The sequence below is a fragment of the Mauremys mutica genome, chromosome 3 (assembly GCF_020497125.1).
Source record: "Mauremys mutica isolate MM-2020 ecotype Southern chromosome 3, ASM2049712v1, whole genome shotgun sequence".
Classification (NCBI taxonomy): domain Eukaryota; kingdom Metazoa; phylum Chordata; order Testudines; family Geoemydidae; genus Mauremys; species Mauremys mutica.
In genome coordinates this window covers 33,531,142-33,549,439 of record NC_059074.1, presented here as the reverse complement: position 1 = coordinate 33,549,439, position 18,298 = coordinate 33,531,142, and the positions used below count along the sequence as shown (strand labels likewise).

Genomic DNA, 18,298 nt, shown 5'->3' with positions numbered 1-18,298 from the left:
CAATAGCTCACGTAGTCCCTTCACCAATTATGATATATTGCACAAGGGGAGATGGCTATGGGTGAACCAATCAATATGTTACAAGTAACTATGATCTCATGCTCTTTGTTCTAATTACTAATAAAAACCCAGCTCAAGAGAGCTCGGGACGCCTGCTTGACAAACCTCTTGACTCCGCGTCTCCTTGATCCCAACATCTGGTGACCCCGACGTGATACACTGGATCCCGAGGACCCCTGCTCATCCGACTGGAATAGTCTAGGTGCACCCGCTGGAAACAGCCACTCGTGAGTATGGGGAGCGATTTATCAGTGCCACAAAAGGCTCATGCTAAGGAATTATTTAAGCTCATTGAGGGGAGCGGTTGCCCAGCGGTTACGCTGCGGCATGTAGAGGATTTTGTTAAGGAAATAGAATGTCAATGCCCCTGGTATCCCGAAGAGGGGTCCCTGCAGCAAGCAGATTGGCAAAAGATAGGAACACAGCTCTTTGAGACACCGAGAGCAGCAGTACAGCACCTGCTCATGTGGCAGCGCTGTACTGAGGCAGTGGGAAAACTGGGGCCACAGGCGTCTCTCACTGCCGCCCCGCTTCTCGCGCTGACGACACCGCCTCCGTACCCGCGGGTGCTACCACCAGCACCTGCGGTGTCGGATACGGGGCAGCGGCCCTCGGATCCCTCCGTTAATAAAGGAACTGATCAGCCTTGTTTCCGGGGGAATCGTGGGGGCTGCGTCCGGGCGGCGGTTGCGTTGGCGCGTGAGACGGGGGAATTGAGTTTGGAGGAAGAACATCAGTGGGAGGGAGAGTTGCCCATGCTAATGCCTATAGCGGCAGGAGTCGATGCACAGGGCAATGCCGTCAGACAGTGGACGGCGCTACCGTATACAGTACTGAGGGAAGTGAGAAAAGCTATCACGGAGACAGGCATCAGGTCTAATTTCGTGGCAGGCATCTTAGAAGGGATTGGTAATGGCTACACGATGGCTCCACAAGATTGGAAAGACTTATTTCGTATGGTGCTGACCCCCGCCCAGTATATGGTGTGGGACAGTGAGTTCAGGTTAGCTGCTGTAGGATACTCAACCCCAGCTGCCACGCCTGACCAGATTTATGGAGCAGGCCAATTTAGCACTATAGAGGGACAGTTGGAGTTAGACCCAGACACATATATTCGTACTAAACTTAGTGTTATGAGAGCTTTCAGAAGGGTTCCCGTAAGTGGGAAACCGACTAGGTCTTTCACAGCCACCCGGCAGCAGCCTACAGAGCCGTATCCGCAGTTCATAGATAGGCTCAAGGAAGCAGTACAGCGGCAGGTTGATAACGAGGAGGCACAGACAGAGCTTTTACGGCGACTGGCCTATGAGCAAGCTAATGCTGATTGCAAGAAGGTACTGCAATCTATAATACATCGCCCCTCGTACACTTTAGCGGACATGATTCAGGCTTGCGCGGATGTCGGTAGTCAAACCCATGCTATGGCTCTTTTGGCGGGGGCTATAAGACAAGGTAATAAACCCACAGGAAATTGTTTTAATTGCAAAAAACCGGGTCACTTTAAAAGCCAGTGTAGGGCACCCGGAGGGGGAGCACATAAAGGAAGAGCCCAGGAAGGGGTAGGCCCTCCAAAAAATGTCCTAAATGCAACAAGGGGTATCATTGGGCAAATCAATGTCGATCAGGACTGGGGCAGGGAAACTAGTGATCGGGCCCTCCCCGGGCCCCGGAAAAACAATGGGGGCGGAAGAATTGACTAGAGCGCAACCGGCAACGACCGGCAGTGCTGGGATAGACTTGTATAATCAAGAAGAAAAATCCTCATTCTTACCGGGGGAAGTTCTTTTAATGCCTACTCAACTAAAAGGGCCCCTTCCTGAAGGGACGGTGGGCATTATACGCCCTCGGTCATCAGCAAGTAAACAAGGAATTATGGTAGTTCCAGGAGTGATTGATGCTGATTATCAGGGAAAAATATATGTTCAGTATTGGAGTCACCTGCCTTTTACTTTAAGACGAGGGGACTCCTGGGCACAAATGATACTGTTGCCATATGAGCTCCCTGGAGAAAAATCACAGGTAACACGTACAGGAGGCTTTGGATCCACCCGTACTGAAGGCGACAGCGACTCTTCCTTTCACCCACAGGTGGCGGCGTTGGTACACCGAATATCCCTGCACAAACCTCAACGTAAGTATAACCTCCAAGGTAAGTGGCTGACCGGTTTGTTGGACACAGGGGCGGATGTTTCTGTCATAGCTGAAAAGGACTGGGAACCTAAATGGCCCTCTGAGATAGCCCCTGCGGTATTCGGGGTAGGAGGAAGCCAAGCATCTAAAAAGAGCTCTCAATGGTTACCGGTAAAATCCCAGGAACAAGGTCCCATAATAGCATATATTCAACCCTGCATATTGCCTTTACAGTTTAACATTTGGGGAAGAGATTTGTTAGAACAGATAGGGGCAAAACTGGTTTTGGAAGATGAGTAAGCCTCAGGCTCTTCCGTTACAGTGGAAAACTGATAAACCAGTCTGGGTAGAACAATGGCCATTACCTAAAGAAAAATTAGAAGCTTTGCAGCAATTAGTTGAGCAACAATTGAAAGATGAACACATTGAGCATACTACAAGCCCGTACAATACTCCTGTTTTTGTAATTAAGAAAAAATCAGGAAAATGGAGGCTCCTTCACGATTTACGGGAAATTAATAAAATACTAGAACCAATGGGCCCCCTGCAGTGTGGCCTCCCCAATCCAAATTTAATCCCTTATGACTACCAGGTGGCAATAATTGATTTAAAGGATTGTTTCTTTACAATACCGTTACAGGAAAAGGATAGAAAGTATTTTGCATTCACAGTGCCAGTCCTGAACAACGCCCAACCCACAACACGTTATCATTGGAAAGTGTTACCCCAGGGCATGTTAAATAGCCCTACCATGTGTCAGTATTTTGTAAACACTGCTCTTCAACCTTTCAGAAATAAGTTCAAAAAGCTACTTGTATACCATTATATGGATGATATCTTAATAGCCGGTAGGCCCCTACCCACCACATGGAAAAGTGAGTTAACGGATATCTTAAGTCAATCGGGTCTGGTAGTAGCCCCGGAAAAAATACAGGAATCCGAACCTTTTCAATATTTAGGTCATAAAATGCTTGCAGCATACTCCATGCCCATACTTCCAAAACTTACCTTGCCAAAAAAGTTAACATATGTAGTACTACAGCAAATTCTGGGATCCATAAATTGGATAAGACCGTATTACAAGATTCCCACTTCTATGCTAACTCCACTGTTTAATGCCCTAAAATTAGGAAAGCAACCGGGAGACATAATATCACTAACAAACGAACAACGGGAGGTAGTGCATAAGATCAACGAAGCCATGGCAGAAAGGTGGGTAGATAGAGCAGTACCTGACGTGCCCCCGTCCTTAATCATTCTTGGGGACACTAAGCAATTCATGGGGGCATTACTTCAACATACAAGTGAGAGAGAATTTATCCTCGAGTGGATGTATTTACCACACACACACAAAAACACACTCGTCCCATTGTCTGGAATGTTTGCTCAATTAATCACTAAAGGACGCAATCGAGCACTAAACTTGTTTGCCATGGATTTAGTAAACATTATTATCCCCATCCCCATCGCCACCTGGGAAGTTGCATGTATGCACTTGGAGGAGGTGCAAATAGCCCTAGCCAATTATGTTGGGTCCGTAACTTACCATACTCCCAAGGATCCTCGTCTCCAAGTTGCTCAGCATATTCCGCTGAAAGTATTTTACTTGGTATCTCCCGTTCCCATAACAGAAGCTCTTACCATTTTCACCGATGGTGGCCCCTCCAGAGGGGTGGTTGCTTGGAAGAAAAATGACCAGTGGAAATCCCAGTTTACCTTACCGCAACGCTCTCCTCAGCGTGCGGAGCTGGCTGCGTTAATTCTTGCCTTTAACACATTTTCTGATCAACCAGTTAACCTCATAACAGACAGTTTGTATGCTGCCAATGTTGTTAGTAATATTGCTTCTAGTTGTGTTACTGCATCTTTGGATAATAATTTGCTTGGTTTATTTCTTTCCCTACAACTGATATTACGTCACCGACGACATCTATTTTTTATCGCACATGTTAGAAGTCATCAGCCTTTCCCCGGAGAAATCTCGCAAGGCAATGCCTATGCTGATAACGCCTTAAAGGCTTTCCCCTGTTCTCCTATGGAAAGTCACTCCTTACATCACCAAAATGCTAGGGCATTGGCCAAGCAATTTTCCATACCACTATCTGATGCACAAGCGATTATTCAGCAGTGCCCTGAGTGTACTGGAAACCTCGCAGGACCCGCTATCGGGGTAAATCCTCGGGGGCTAGGTGCAAACCAATTGTGGCAAATGGACGTCACTCGGTTCCCACCATTAGCTCCCTGGTCCTATTTGCATGTAGTCATAGACACTTATTCTGGCTATATATGGGCAACGCCACAAAAAGGGGAAAAAGCCAAACACGTCTGTAATCACCTCATTCGTTCCTTTGCAGTGATGGGAAAGCCATCAGCTTTAAAAACTGACAACGGCCCAGCCTATTGCTCTTCAGCGATGGCAGCGTTCTGCACGCGATGGGGAATCACGCATACCTTTGGCATCCCATACAATTCCCAAGGACAAGCCATTGTAGAACGAGCTAATCGCACATTAAAAACTGCCCTCCTGCGGCAAAAACAGAAAGGGGGAATTGTCCCCGGCAGCCTGACAGAAAAGGAAGAATGGCTGGCTCAAGTACTGTTTACACTCAATCATTTAAATCTATTACCTTTCAATTCTCAATTTTTCACCAGGGCACAACGGCATTATCAGACGACCGAAGTTCTTCCTGCTCCAAAGGTAACCTATCGTCAGCTACCTGGCCCGGAGTGGAGCGAACCTGTGCCACTAAATCACCTGGGGGCGCGGTTACGCAGCTGTATCAACACCAAGCGGCCCGCTCTGGGTACCTGCACGATACGTTCGACCATACAAGGATGGCTGCCAGACCTATCCTGGCTAAAGCAAATGTTTGCATATGTTGTTATTATTATAGCTGCAGGATTAATAGTTTGTTGCTGCATATTACAGTGTATTCCTTCACTTATTAGCCTGTTTGTCCATGGCTGCCCTTGGCAACGACTTAATACAAAACAGCGCATTCATTATGCCTGCAAATTGCTTAAAAACAAAAAGGGGGAGATGTAGTGAAACATGCTGTGCTGGCAAACCACACACGTGTTTATTACATTTACTCCTGGCTTAAGGTAAAGCAATGCTCAGGTTATTGATTAAGCACAGACTAGGCAATAGCGCACGTAGCCCCTCCAATAGCTCACGTAGTCCCTTCACCAATTATGATATATTGCACAAGGGGAGATGGCTATGGGTGAACCAATCAATATGTTACAAGTAACTATGATCTCATGCTCTTTGTTCTAATTACTAATAAAAACTCAGCTCAAGAGAGCTCGGGACGCCTGCTTGACAAACCTCTTGACTCCGCGTCTCCTTGATCCCAACACTCCTCCTTAAGAGCACCCCAGTACCCAGGGGGCAAGGGGCTCACTGATATCAGACAATGAGTTTCAGCTGGCCTGACCAGTTTAGTGTATCCCAGTTCACTTATGTCATAATCTGTATCTAGTAGGTGTTGTGTAAGATATAATTGGAAAACCAATAAATCAATGATCATTACTATTGCATTGTGTGTATATGGTAAATCCCCAAAGGACTGAACAAATGTGAAGGAAATATGGGACTAAATGTGTCTGACCCATATAAGTCTGGGGAGTGGGTAAATAGGTTTTTCCAGACAAAGAAAAGACCTATGCCTCGATCCAGGTGCAATCACAGACAATTGGCAATCACAGACATTCACTGGCACATCAGAGGCTGCAAGGACAAGTCAATTTGCATTGTAGAAAGCACTAGCAGTGAAAAAGAAACTGGAACCTTCTCCATAAGACTCCCCAGCACCTCTCCCCACAGCAGGGGCACTTGAACTTTGAGAAGCATACATTTAAAAAATTCACTGGACTATAAAAGAGAGGGGCAAAGAACTGCTAGTGACTGTTTGCCTCAGAAGACAAAGGAACTGAGCACTTAGGACTTTGTGGGAGATCCTAAGCAAGGGGGTGGTCAGTCATCTTGCTGGAAGGAAGCGTGGTAAGACTCTTAAGAAAACGATGGTCTTGGTTCAAGGTAAGTCTTAATCATTAGAGTGTGTTTTTCACTTTTATTTGTTGGTAGCCATTTCTGACCTTAACCATCACACTTTAATTAACTTAAAACCACGTTCATTAAATAAAATGATTAATTGTCTTACTATTATTCTAAATCAGCCCAGTGCTGTGTTTGACTTGATTAACTTCAGTTAAAGCAACAAGCTGCTGTATATTTGTCTCTTTACAGGAGCAATGGACTTTATTACTCCTCTGAGTGTTCCAGGTGAGGGCTGGACATTTCAGGGCAGATAATTTTGTGGAAATTCAGGACTGGGTGTGTGCTGGACTAGTAATAACCAAGGGTACTGGAGACCAGAGTGTGGCTGTGGTGTAACACACAATCTGCTGGAGTCAGAGTTGCTGAACAGGGCTGCTCAACACACAGACACTTAGAGTGCATGCTTGTATGCTGACTGGGAGCACCCAGACAGGGAGCTACAGCAGCAGAGCATTTTAAGGCACTGAGGGTTACAAGACAAGCTATGACACAACCTCTCACTGGTCTGGGTTGAACCTCAAATCGTGGCATTCCCCCCTCTTACTTTGACAAATGCCATCTTGCCCTTGTCAAGCCCATTCAAAACTCTGTTGCCAAGATCACATTCCTGGATTCTTGTTGTGACTAAACCATCCTCTCTCACCTCCACTGATTCCCTGTTCTCCACAGCAAACACACACCAACTACTCAAAAAAACCCATATCAACGTTTAAAGCCCTTCATTGTTTAACCCTGCAATTCTAATTAAGAATGGAGCCACTGACTTGTATCTCAGCTGTGCCAATGATCCCAGCCCCATCACTTAGTCCAGTTTTCTCTCAAGCACTTTTCTGTTTATTCCAATGTGGCTCCTTCAGCATGAGAGGAGGAGTTCCTTTAAAAATACCGTAAGGTAACTACACAGTCATCCTTCACATCCTTCCTCAAGACTCATCACCTTGCCATGATGTCAACTAAACACTTGACGACTACAGTTGGTGTCCTGAAACTGCTACTTACTACCAAACAATGTCACTGTTGCTGTGTCTTCCCCATGCTCCCATTTCTCTGTTGTATGCACTTGCTGTGTTTGTTATTGCTTAGATTGTAAACTCTCTGCAGCAGGAATGTTTGTTTTTTTTCTCCTTCTCCCTCTTTCATTATGTATGGATAGTGAGTGCCTAGCTAGCACACAGTGGAGGCTTGACCTCTGGGGCCCCTATGGATCACTAGAAAACAAAGAAGTACTGTGGATGACATTTAAAACACAGTCTGGAAAAAAGTATGTGATTTTTAGTAAAACAAAATTCTAGTATCATAAGTTAAATATAAAGTATCCATTATATCATATAGTCCAGAACCTGCCTAAGCACAATTGTCCTGTACATACATCTTGTGCTCTGGACAGCACAGTTTAACATTTTTCTATGGCTTAGGCTTCTACCACTTCCTTTGGAAGATGATTATTCTAGTTTCTCCCCCAACATTTGTAGGTGATTACTTCCTTCTTTAGCAGTTTAGCCAAATTAAAGAAATTTAGTTCTTTCAATCTTTCCTCATAAATTAATCCGGCCAGCCTGGTACAGTTTATATAAATCATTCACTGATTGCAGTGGAAGCATCTGAATAATGATAGACAGACCAATAAGCTACTGCAATCTTTTATGTGTGTACACAAGTATTTTGGACAATTTTTTAAGTGGATGCTATTTGTTGATGACCTACTTAAGTACTCTGCAAACAAATTTATAAACATACTAGATTTGTTGTCTGACCCTTTTTGAGGTTAATGATGTTTAGATTGATGGACAATTGATCTGACAATGACAAGGTTCTTAGCCCAGAATCAGGCTACAGAGATGTAACACTACAGAGTTCAGTATTTTGTGGAGAGTCTCGAGGTGGATGACAAGGATATTCACACTGAGGGCAAAGTAAAACCTTAGATATCTTTATTGAAATAATGAACAAAGACAGAAAGGACCCAAGTCACATAAAAAGGTAGAGAATACAATATTGGGGTTATCTGTGGTAGCATTCTTTGCATAAGCTCTTAGAAATGCATATTCAAACCCTTCCTTGAGGACCTGGTGGTAAGAGACAAAGGGGTCAGCCCTGTCTCTGGTATGCCATAGTGTCTGATGGTCCAAGTTCCTCAATTAATTGAAGGATCAAGTAGTGGAAAGCAGACAGGGATTGAAGAAGCCCAGAAAAGAACAAGCCCCAGATCACATGGTTGCTGCCCTGTTATAAGGCTTGAACATCATCTGCTCATGCTCAGTCTTCCATACCCAAATTTAGCCTTTTCACCAACATAATACTGAGGTGTACTTATTCTGTAGGTTAACATATTGATATGTGTAACTGCCATCTTAGCTCATTATCATACACATCACCGCTTGCTTAAGCAGATTTGTGGTTACTTTTTCCATTGTCTTTATGGTAGCATTTACTGGTACGTTTTGACTCCTACCATTGAGCAAGCTCTCCTAACTTCCCTAAAGGTAACCTGTGATGGGGCGTCTGCCCCACGCTGGTGGAGAAAGGGTTAAAAGCAGCCCTGAGGAGGCTGTACAGCAGACAGCCAATAAGAGAGGGGCTGCAATGAGCAGCCAATGAGGGCAGAGCAGGCCCATATATAAAGAGGGCTGTAGGGCAGAGTGGGCAGTTAATTTTAATAATAATTGGAGATATACCCATCTCCTAGAACTGGAAGGGACCTTGAAAGGTCATTGAGTCCAGCCCCCTGCCTTCACTAGCTGGACCAAGTACTGATTTTTGCCCCAGATCCCTAAGTGGCCCCCTCAAGGATTGAACTCACAACTGTGGCTTTAGCAGGCCAATGATCAAACCACTGAGCTATCCCTCCCCCTCTTAGGAGCCCAGGGAGAAAGGACTGGGTTCCTGAAGGGCTGACAGAACTGCCAGCACTCTGGACAGAGCAGTGCTGGGCTGGGTGAGGGGAGCAAGAGGGCGCTCCAGCCTGACTGGCTGAAAGACTGAAGTCTAGATACAGGGGCAGAGAAGGTGCTAGGGGTATGGTGAAATGGACAGTGGGGGTTGAAGGAGATGCAGCACATGGCTGCTGCCTAGAAGGTCTCTGGGTCAGAACCCAGGGTAGTAGGAGGGCCCAGGTCTCCTCCCCAGTACCACCACTGAGGAGAGTGGCCAGTGAAAGGCTGCAGTTTGCCACTGAAGCAAGTGGCTAGAACCTTGGGCTGCAGTCAGCCATGGAGGCAAGTGGCTGGACAGAGGACAGTTGTTCCCCCAGAATGGGGGTGGGTGGGGGCAAATGGAATGGGGCACGGCAGGAGGGCTGTGTCCTGAAGAGGATGCCGCAATTCTTGAGGCAACGCAGGTCCGGAGCAGAAGTGACGGTGGCGAGACACCACCGGAGGAGGGCGCCCTGTGAAAAGACTGAGCTAATTCGCAGAATGACCAGCAGGAGGCACCATGGTGGTGAGTCGGCACAATTACATAACCGTGAAGCCATTTATCTAAGACAAGGGTTATGGCATACTTAACCACACTTATGCTAATTTATGCTTAAGCTAATGTTTTACAGGATACAGACCAGTAGGTTTCTTGTGTTTCAGCTGATGAAAGCCACTAAATATAATGAAGGCAAGTCAGGGAATACTAGGCAAGCTTGCCCTACAGGCTACAGATTGTAACAGCCAGTGTTAAATATTTGACATGGAGCCTTTTAAACACAGTATTAATTCATAGTATAAATTTATCACATTTAAAGAAATATGCAATAAGTACCATGAAAAAAATTACAGTCCTATTAAAAGCTTTGTGATTCCCTGTCGGCACTCGATGGTTCTCATAAGTTTACTCAGGGCCACAAGGTTAAGCTGACAGCAATGGGGATTGATTCAGGAGATTTCTAGTTCAACACATAGGTGGAAGGATACACTTGGGTTCTCATTTTGGGGGCTGAAAGTAGAAGTCTGTAGGGCCAGAAATTGCACAGCATGTTGAGAGAGTGGAAGATGGAGCATTTTTGAAGTCTTGGGCCATAGCTATGGGATAGGGCAGGAAAATTCTTTCATCCTGTAATGTCCACAAAGTCCCAGTTAACAAAACTAATCAGGCTGCTCACCACTTAGAACAGGGGTAGGCAACCTATGGCACGGGTGCAGAAGGTGGCACGCAAGCTGATTTTCAGTGGCACTCACACTGCCCAGGTCCTGGCCACTGGTCTGGGGGGCTCTGCATTTTAATTTAATTTTAAATGAAGCTTCTTAAACATTTTAAAAACCGTATGTACTTTACATACAACAATAGTTTAATTATATATTATAGACTTATAGAAAGAGATCTTCTAAAAAACGTTAAAATGTATTACTGGCACGCAAAACCTTAAATTAGAGTGAATAAATGAAGACTCGGCACACCACTTTTGAAAGGTTGCCAACCCCTGACTTAGAACAATCTGGCTGCCTCATATTAGCCAAGGCTTGTAGAAGAGCTCTGTGTAAGTTGGAAAGCTGAAGCTGGTCCCATAAAAAATATTACCTCACCCACCTTATCTCTCTAATCTCTTTTACTTATTTTTGGAGATTTTTCTACCGATTTGGGGATAAGTTCTATCTAATGAACAATTGTTTGTCCTTTGTCTTCACTTTGATCGTTTTGCCAGTTACCAACCTGTACCTTCAGATTTTGTATGTTTGGTTTTTTTTGGAGGGGTAGTGGTGGTAAAGCAGTTCTTCTATTATCTGCAGCCTTCTTACTGACCCATTTCAATCTGGCTTTGAATCTGGGTACAGTCAGTATTTGTGCTGATTTCATTAAGAGACTGTCTGTCCTGTGAAGGACAAGATCAAGTGTCCATGCAGATTCTGGTATCATTATGAAAGGCTGCTGATAGAGGAGCATAATTATGTGTTCCTGACTCAGTGAATCTTGGCAGTAACTGACAGAATCATGCCTGAGAAGCTCTACGATCCAGGACTGTTCCATTGGTGGAGCAAAGGTGGGACTGAAAAAAGAGTTTCAAATCTGATTTCTTATTAAGGTATAGCTAGATGGTGGAGTGTTTTAAAGAACATAAGTTTGTGCTTTGTGCAAGGGTTACACTAAAATCTAAAACACTCCTTTTGGATTTTTGGCTAATCTTGAATTCTCAGATAGCAGCAGTTGAGTCTGTCTAGGACATTGTGGTCTTTCCTTACTGCTGTCCTTGCCAGAATTATCCATGCTTTTTTGCTTTTTTGTTTTGTTTTGGGTTTTTTTTGTATTCAACTCGGGAGCTACCCTTAAAAAACTATTCAGAAATTTTTGCTAGCGCTGGCTTGCTTAGTGGTGCTTCTTGAGTACAACAAATTACACCTAAACTGGCTACCAACTTGTTTCTGGCTGAGACTCAAGGCATTATGTATAAATTCCTACACTGCTTAGGGACCTGGTTTTCCGTAAGACCACCTCTGTCTTTATGTTCCATCTTAAGAGCTGAGATCAGTGAGGATGCTTCTGTTATACATAATAGATTTGACCTCTGAGGCTGAGCTCTCTCACTGGAGTATCCTCCACTAGTCCAACGTAGTCCTTACTTCAAACCTTGAAAGTACAAAATAAGCAGACTATCTACTTACTCAGGCTTTTGCTTGAGGAATGACCTTATTAAGTGGAGTTTTCTGTGGTTAGGGACAAGTTCTTTTGAGGTCAAAATTATTTTTTTTGTGGGTTTTATTTATTTCTTAATTTATTTTATTGTTCAGTGTGGGCCTGATCCAATGCCCATAAAAGTAAATGGAGCAAAGTTATACAAATGAAAAAATTAGATTCAATTGTCAAATGTTAATCACTCTTCCATTTTAAGGTTTAAAAAAATAATTTTGAAAGCGCTAGGTAGAAGCAAAAATTAAGTTTTTAGAAAGGGCCTTATGCAGTATGAAGTGGCCTTATTTGCTTCCCTGTGATATCTCAAAACATGTTCTTGTGAATGTGTAAATTACTTTACAGCCTGAGATAGTGTCATTTTAAGCCAAGGTTAAATATTCATGTTTCAGTTACAATTCCCATGAAAAAGCGAATGGTGATAAATTGTACCTGCAGCATACTATTATGGCAATTATAACACATACTAGGGTATAAAAGCACAAACAGAGAGAAAACGCACACAAAGTAAATTTTAAATGATCATTCTTTCATTGGCCAAAGAGCTGCTTCGTAATGACAGAGACATCCCTTGAGGGAGGGACGCAGGGCACAGGTGCCAGCTTTTTCCTTTGCCCGGGGGTGCTCAACTCCTGCTCAGCCCCAGGCCTCACACTCCACCCCTTCCCCCAAGCCCCCATCTCTGCTCTGCCTCTTCCCACCCAGTTCTGCCCCCTCCCCAGCCTCATTCCATCCTGCCTTTTTCCACCCAGTTCCACCCCTGTCCCTCTCAGTGCCTCTTGCATGCCTCGGAACAGCTGCTGGCAGCTGCTGGGACACACTGGGAGAGAGGGGTAGGAGTTGATTGGTGGCGCCACCGGCAGGTGGGAGGTGCCAGGGGGTGCGGGGAGGAGGGAAGCTAGCTGCCGATTTTTTTTCTGTGGGTGCTCCAGCCCTGGACCACCCACAGAGTTGGTGCCTATGCGGAGAGCATGAGAGAGCTCATTACAGCCGAGTTGGCCCAGCTGCAGGGTCAGTTACAGTAACATCCCTTAAGGACCTCATAAGAGTGGAAGATCAGTGTAATTTCATTCCATCCTACCCCACTCCCCTGTCACACCTCTTACTCTCGGTTGGAGGCTGAGACAGGAGACTGCCTCCAAGTGAGTTTCCACCAAAAGAGTTTCCCTTCACAAGGGATATTACTTATCACCAGAATCCTGCCCCTTTGTGCCACCTGCACAGTGCAACGGTGTCACATCATAGTGGACAATCTGGCCGAAGACATAGTGCCCTGTGCACATGACTCAAAAGAACTCCTAAACCTAAATCTTGGGATTATATACCAATTTCTTCCATGGTCTTAGAAAAGTCATGCACCTAAATTTCAGTCAATACTGAAATGAGATTAAGGTTTTCCTATCTCACAAGATTATGAAGACTGTTGAAGATGAAAAAATCCTGTACAATTACTACATATGATTATCATGATTGTCATATCCTGTTCAATGAAATGCCTCAGCATGTTTCCTCCCAACATCACACCCATCACTGAATTGTCCTGGAGTGTGGAGCCTGTGTAGAATAGGAAGATATGGTCCACTTCCTCTCCCACCCTCCAAAGATGCCATGTTTTAATGATGCAATACAAAATAAGGGCTTTTAAATATATTATACATAAGCCATTGTATCTTTAATTTATATGCACAACTACAACTGCATGTGAAAAATTCAAGTAACTATCTAAGGCAGTGGTCCCCAACCTTTTTTGTCTGGTGGGCGCCGGACAACAAGCCACCAAGGACCATGGCCAGCGGACAAGCATCTACCGAAATGCCGCTGAGAAGCAGCGTCATCAAGAGGCGTCGCCGCCAAAATGCCGCTGAAAATCAGCGGCATTTCGGCGCCGCCACCTCTAGATGTTGCCACTTTTCGGCGGCATTTTGGTGGATGCTTGTCCGCCAGCCAGTATGCGGGTGCAGATAGATGCCCCAGCGGGCACCATGGCGCCCGCAGGCACTGCGTTGGGGACCGCTGATCTAAGGTATTTATATGGCTCCCATCAACATAGTACCTGAGTGCCTCACAATCTTAAGTTTTTATCCTCGCAAACCCACTGTGAGGTAGGAAGTGCTATTATCCCCATTTTACAGAAGGGAACGAGGCACACAGAGGCTAAGTGTCTTGATCACGGTCACACAGGAAGTTTGTGGTAGAGCAGGAAATTAAACCCAGGTATCCCCAAATCCTAAATTAGCATCCTATTCACTGGGCCAACCTTCTGCTTTAATTGTTCAAGCAAATGGTCAGCTATGCATCTACATGGCCATTTGTGCCAATCTGTAGTAAACTGAAGTGTAAATTAGAAACAATTGTATATGCAGTTTAAAAAAAAATCAGCCCAGTTAAGATTTATCATCCAACTTCTACAGAATTAGCTATAAAGAAATCTAGGTTATTTACCCTTGAAAGGATTAGATTTTAATCAGTAAATGTCATTAATAAGGAATTGAGAGGAAGGTGGTGATCACAGAGAATCTGATCTTTACAGACCTAACAAGGGACAGTAAATAACTGACATGATAAAACACTTCAACCTGTTTTTGGTAGTCAGTCAGTACTACTAATACACACAAACCCAAGCTCTGTAAACGTGAGAGCTAACCATACCCGTGAAAGAGATGAAATATGACAGTGAGAGGTGCTCCACTGGAGAGTGGAGTGTTGCGATTCATGACAGGGAACTGTTTATGGGCCTTGCCTGGGGCTCTAGTTTTGTATCAGCCTGGTTGAAAAGTGTGAAGATCCACCCCTCCAGTGGCAGTAAAGGGGAAGGGAATTTATGTCTATATACTGCTCCTCCAGAGACTCCTGACTGTCGTTAGGAAAGGGGCCACAGCTTTAAAATGGGACAATAATGCTAACCCGTGTTTGTAAAATACTTTGAGATCTATGGAGAAAAGTATTATGTTTTATTAGTAGTAGGAGAAGTCTGATAAACTGAAGCTCCAGCTCCCACTAGCAGTTGGAAGGTGCAAAGAGTCTTGTGCTCCATCTCTCTCTCTCGCCTTCACAGCCTCCCGCCTGCTCTGATGGCAAAGAGGTCTCTGTTACTGTATCCCTCCCTGCTCAGCCTCCATTTTTGGGGTCCTCTTCCTCTTTGATTAACTCTAGTACCTCCTTTCCCAAGCAGCACTGTGACACTGACAAATTTCTTGACAGGTTTACTTTAGTTTCTGGGTTTATTTTTCTGGATCCACAGGGTTCTGAATAGCAGCAGTAAAATTGACCAGAATCTTATTAATGTCACTCTGCTGTTGCTTGGCAGAACTCTGAGCAGCAAATGTACTAGAGACGTTTGTCTGCTGGCTGAGGAGAACACTGCTTTACTTTAATATCTTTTCAAAAGTACCAAATACACGTTTATTTTAAAATGATTATTAAATTCTACCAAAATTGTTAGCTTAGGCCTCCAAACCCTAATGAAAGATTCCTCCTCCTCACTGGCAAGTATGTGTCTTTTTAATATCACTTTTAACTATATCTGTTCACATCACAGTAATATTGTACAAGATAGTCAGTGAAGCTTGAGAACGTCACATGAAAGATGTGCTACAGATGCACTAACAGCAGTGTAGTCCTTCCTCTTTCGTCTTTCCTCCCATCCCTCCCTTCTATTCACTACTGCTGTTATATCTAAAATATATATTATACTTTTTGGGCCCAAGATTGTGTCTGAGTTTCCCTTGTGATGCACACATCTTTGGGCACTGTAGCATAGTCACTTTGCTTTTACAAACTACTTAACTCATTAAAATACATGGTTGGTACTTACGGCTCGTGCTGCTAATGTCATTAGTACTCCTGTTAAAAATGTTAAATAATATCCTGGATACACACCATGCCAAATGGCTGAAAGGATGAAGGTCTGGATCGTAGGACTGAAGGAAGCTCGCTCATAGCATACTCTAACAAGTAAAGTAAATGTATTAAAGGCAAAGGGTATAAGGGAGAGAGGATGATCAACAATAGTGCCAATAACCATTTAAAACCTAGCAAGCCATAGATTAAATAGCAGTTGCTATTTGATTACATAGTTCTATTGAATCTTGGACTTAAACATTAACATATTATGATTTACAGAAAATGCTGTAACTTTACACTCTGCTTTGATACCAGATCTCAATGCTACTATGTATGCTCCTTCACAATGGTGTGACACCACTTCCGAGAGGCAGAACTCTACTGGTTAGCTACTATAGCTGGATGGGAAATGCATTACCTGTCCAATGACATTTTTTGAGATTTCCAAAAAAAGTTCCCATCCCAAACTGGGATGAAGATGTTCATGAACCAAAAAATCGGAACAAATTCAGACTGGGTCAATTGAAATGTTTAATTGCAATAATTTCAAAACATTTAGTTTCAATATTGACCTTTAGTTACTTTAAGCCTTTTTTCTATACTATAAATTAATTTAATTTTGAAATGAAGTCATTATGATCCCCAAACTGGAGCTTTTCCAGAAATAGGAAAACACAGAAATGGGACATCTCAACAATGTACATTTTTTTTTCAAAATGGGAAACTTGTTAAAACCAACTCTTTGCAGCAAACAGTTTTGTTTTTGACAAATTGGAATTTTCTGATTTAAAAAAATGGTTTTGTTGAAAAATTCCCAACCAGCCCTAGTAGGGAGGATGTCTCTAGACCCTCGGCTATATGTGCAACTGCACCTTCATGCTGACTTCTCTGGCAATAAATTCTATGACATCATGAGTTTGGCTTGCAAATAGGTGTTTACATTAGCAGACATAGTTTGATCTTCCCTGCAATAAAATTTAAATTATTAAAACCTTTTCTGCTTTTCAGGGATGGAACAAATGTTTGGGGAGGAGGGTGTACCCCCCCTCCACACACCCTCTTGTAAGGAGAGCAAGTTTGAGGGATACACCCTACTCTCTGGAGGAGGTAGTTGATGGTGTGTTCCACTATTTGAAGAGCGGGTTTACATTTGCTGGGAGCACTTTCCCTGTTATAAGCCATGTTGGACTTGGAGGGAGGAGTTTGATTAGACAGAGCAACTACAAAGCCATAGAGCTCCTAGTATGCATCACTGCCCTAGATCTGGTATCACAGCAGGACTGTAATACTTGCTCTGAGAATGAGTATCAATCTACTCTACAGGCTCTATTCCACATCTCCACCATAACATTGGAAATGCACTGCTAATTCAAGAGGCCAATCCAGCAGAATACATATGAATCAACCACAGGTTGCAGAAGACTGCAGTTACTGTCTTTACACGGGTTGTCTATTCAGAAATGCTAGTCATCTTTTGCATAGTGCCAAAACTTAGGAAAGACGTCTTCACAACTAGAAGTTACTTCATAGAACAGGAATCTTATATAAATTAGCTTCTCTGCTTACCAACATCCAATTTCCTGGATGTGTAGCTATTAAGCTTCTGTAGTCCAAAGTGTTTAGTAAAGGCATATGTAAGGCTCCAAGATGGGGGTCTACCCAGACTGCCAGCTATTAATAAAGTTCATCTCCTGAGGGGAAAATGGACCTGCCTCAATATAATTGCCCGGAAGGATGGGCATTTTTTGCATTCTATTCACCTAGATGAAGTGGGATGTTTCATTTGGCTCTATTAATCCATCCTCACAACAATTCCAAGGGGGAACAGCAGGGAAGCATTAGCCCATTGGGAACCATCTCTTATTTCTGGCCAAGCCAGGGAACAATGAATCTGCCAATTACATAAGGGTACTGAAGAAGACAATGTGTACACAGCATACTCTCCCAACTGCATTCCCATGTGGTTTAAAGCTTGCAGTGTAGTTTCTAGGAAGGAAGAGGGTGCACACAGTTCCCATTCATAATACAGGGAAGATTCTGTGACTGAGTAGCTAAAAAAGCTCACAGGGTCCTCCACAGGCCAGCAGCCAGAGGCAGACAATGCTATAATTAAAGCATAGCATCGATTATGCAGCTGCATTGGTTTAGGATCTCTAATAACAAGTATTCATAGATTATTTTTAAAGATAAGTAATAAAGAAACTTCAAAGTAGAAAAGTTTTCTTTTAAATACAGTACCTTTTAAGCCAAAGAGCTGTTTGAATATTCCAGTTATCAAGAAACATCTTGAAACTTGTTGAAAACTATAAAACCAAAACATTAATTATTTCTGCAAAACGTAAAGATGCCATATTAAAGACTCATGCTGTATTTCAGAATAGTGTGATATATAAACTAAGTATTCTTTGGGGATGAGCTGAATAAGGACAGCAGGAATTTACTCAACCGCTCTATTATGAGCCTGCTTTTATTCCTTAATTTGTAACTCTACATTTAGAGTATTCATAATCACAAAAAATCCCACAAGCTAGTTGGCTTGCAGAAGATATCCAAAATGTATGTGATTTGTCACTCCTTCCCCCAGAGACTGATTGT

At 43.5% G+C, this 18,298-nt stretch overlaps 1 protein-coding gene and 1 long non-coding RNA gene across 4 annotated transcripts in view; one reads left to right on the top strand and one right to left on the bottom strand.

Annotated features, from left to right (window-relative positions):
• The window catches only part of MBOAT2 (membrane bound O-acyltransferase domain containing 2), a 195,476-nt gene that overhangs the window by 9,397 nt on the left and 167,781 nt on the right, over positions 1-18,298 (bottom strand). For all 3 annotated transcript variants that reach the window (XM_045010158.1, XM_045010160.1, XM_045010159.1), the window contains 2 exons: positions 17,942-18,006; positions 15,675-15,807 (listed from right to left, as the gene is read on the bottom strand). In XM_045010158.1, coding sequence (XP_044866093.1) covers positions 15,675-15,807; positions 17,942-18,006 — 198 coding nt within the window. The remainder of the gene's footprint in view (positions 1-15,674; positions 15,808-17,941; positions 18,007-18,298) is intronic.
• On the top strand, positions 98-5,316 carry LOC123366567. The gene is made up of 3 exons (XR_006578142.1): positions 98-287; positions 2,149-2,191; positions 4,843-5,316. It is a non-coding gene; the product is annotated as an uncharacterized LOC123366567 (long non-coding RNA).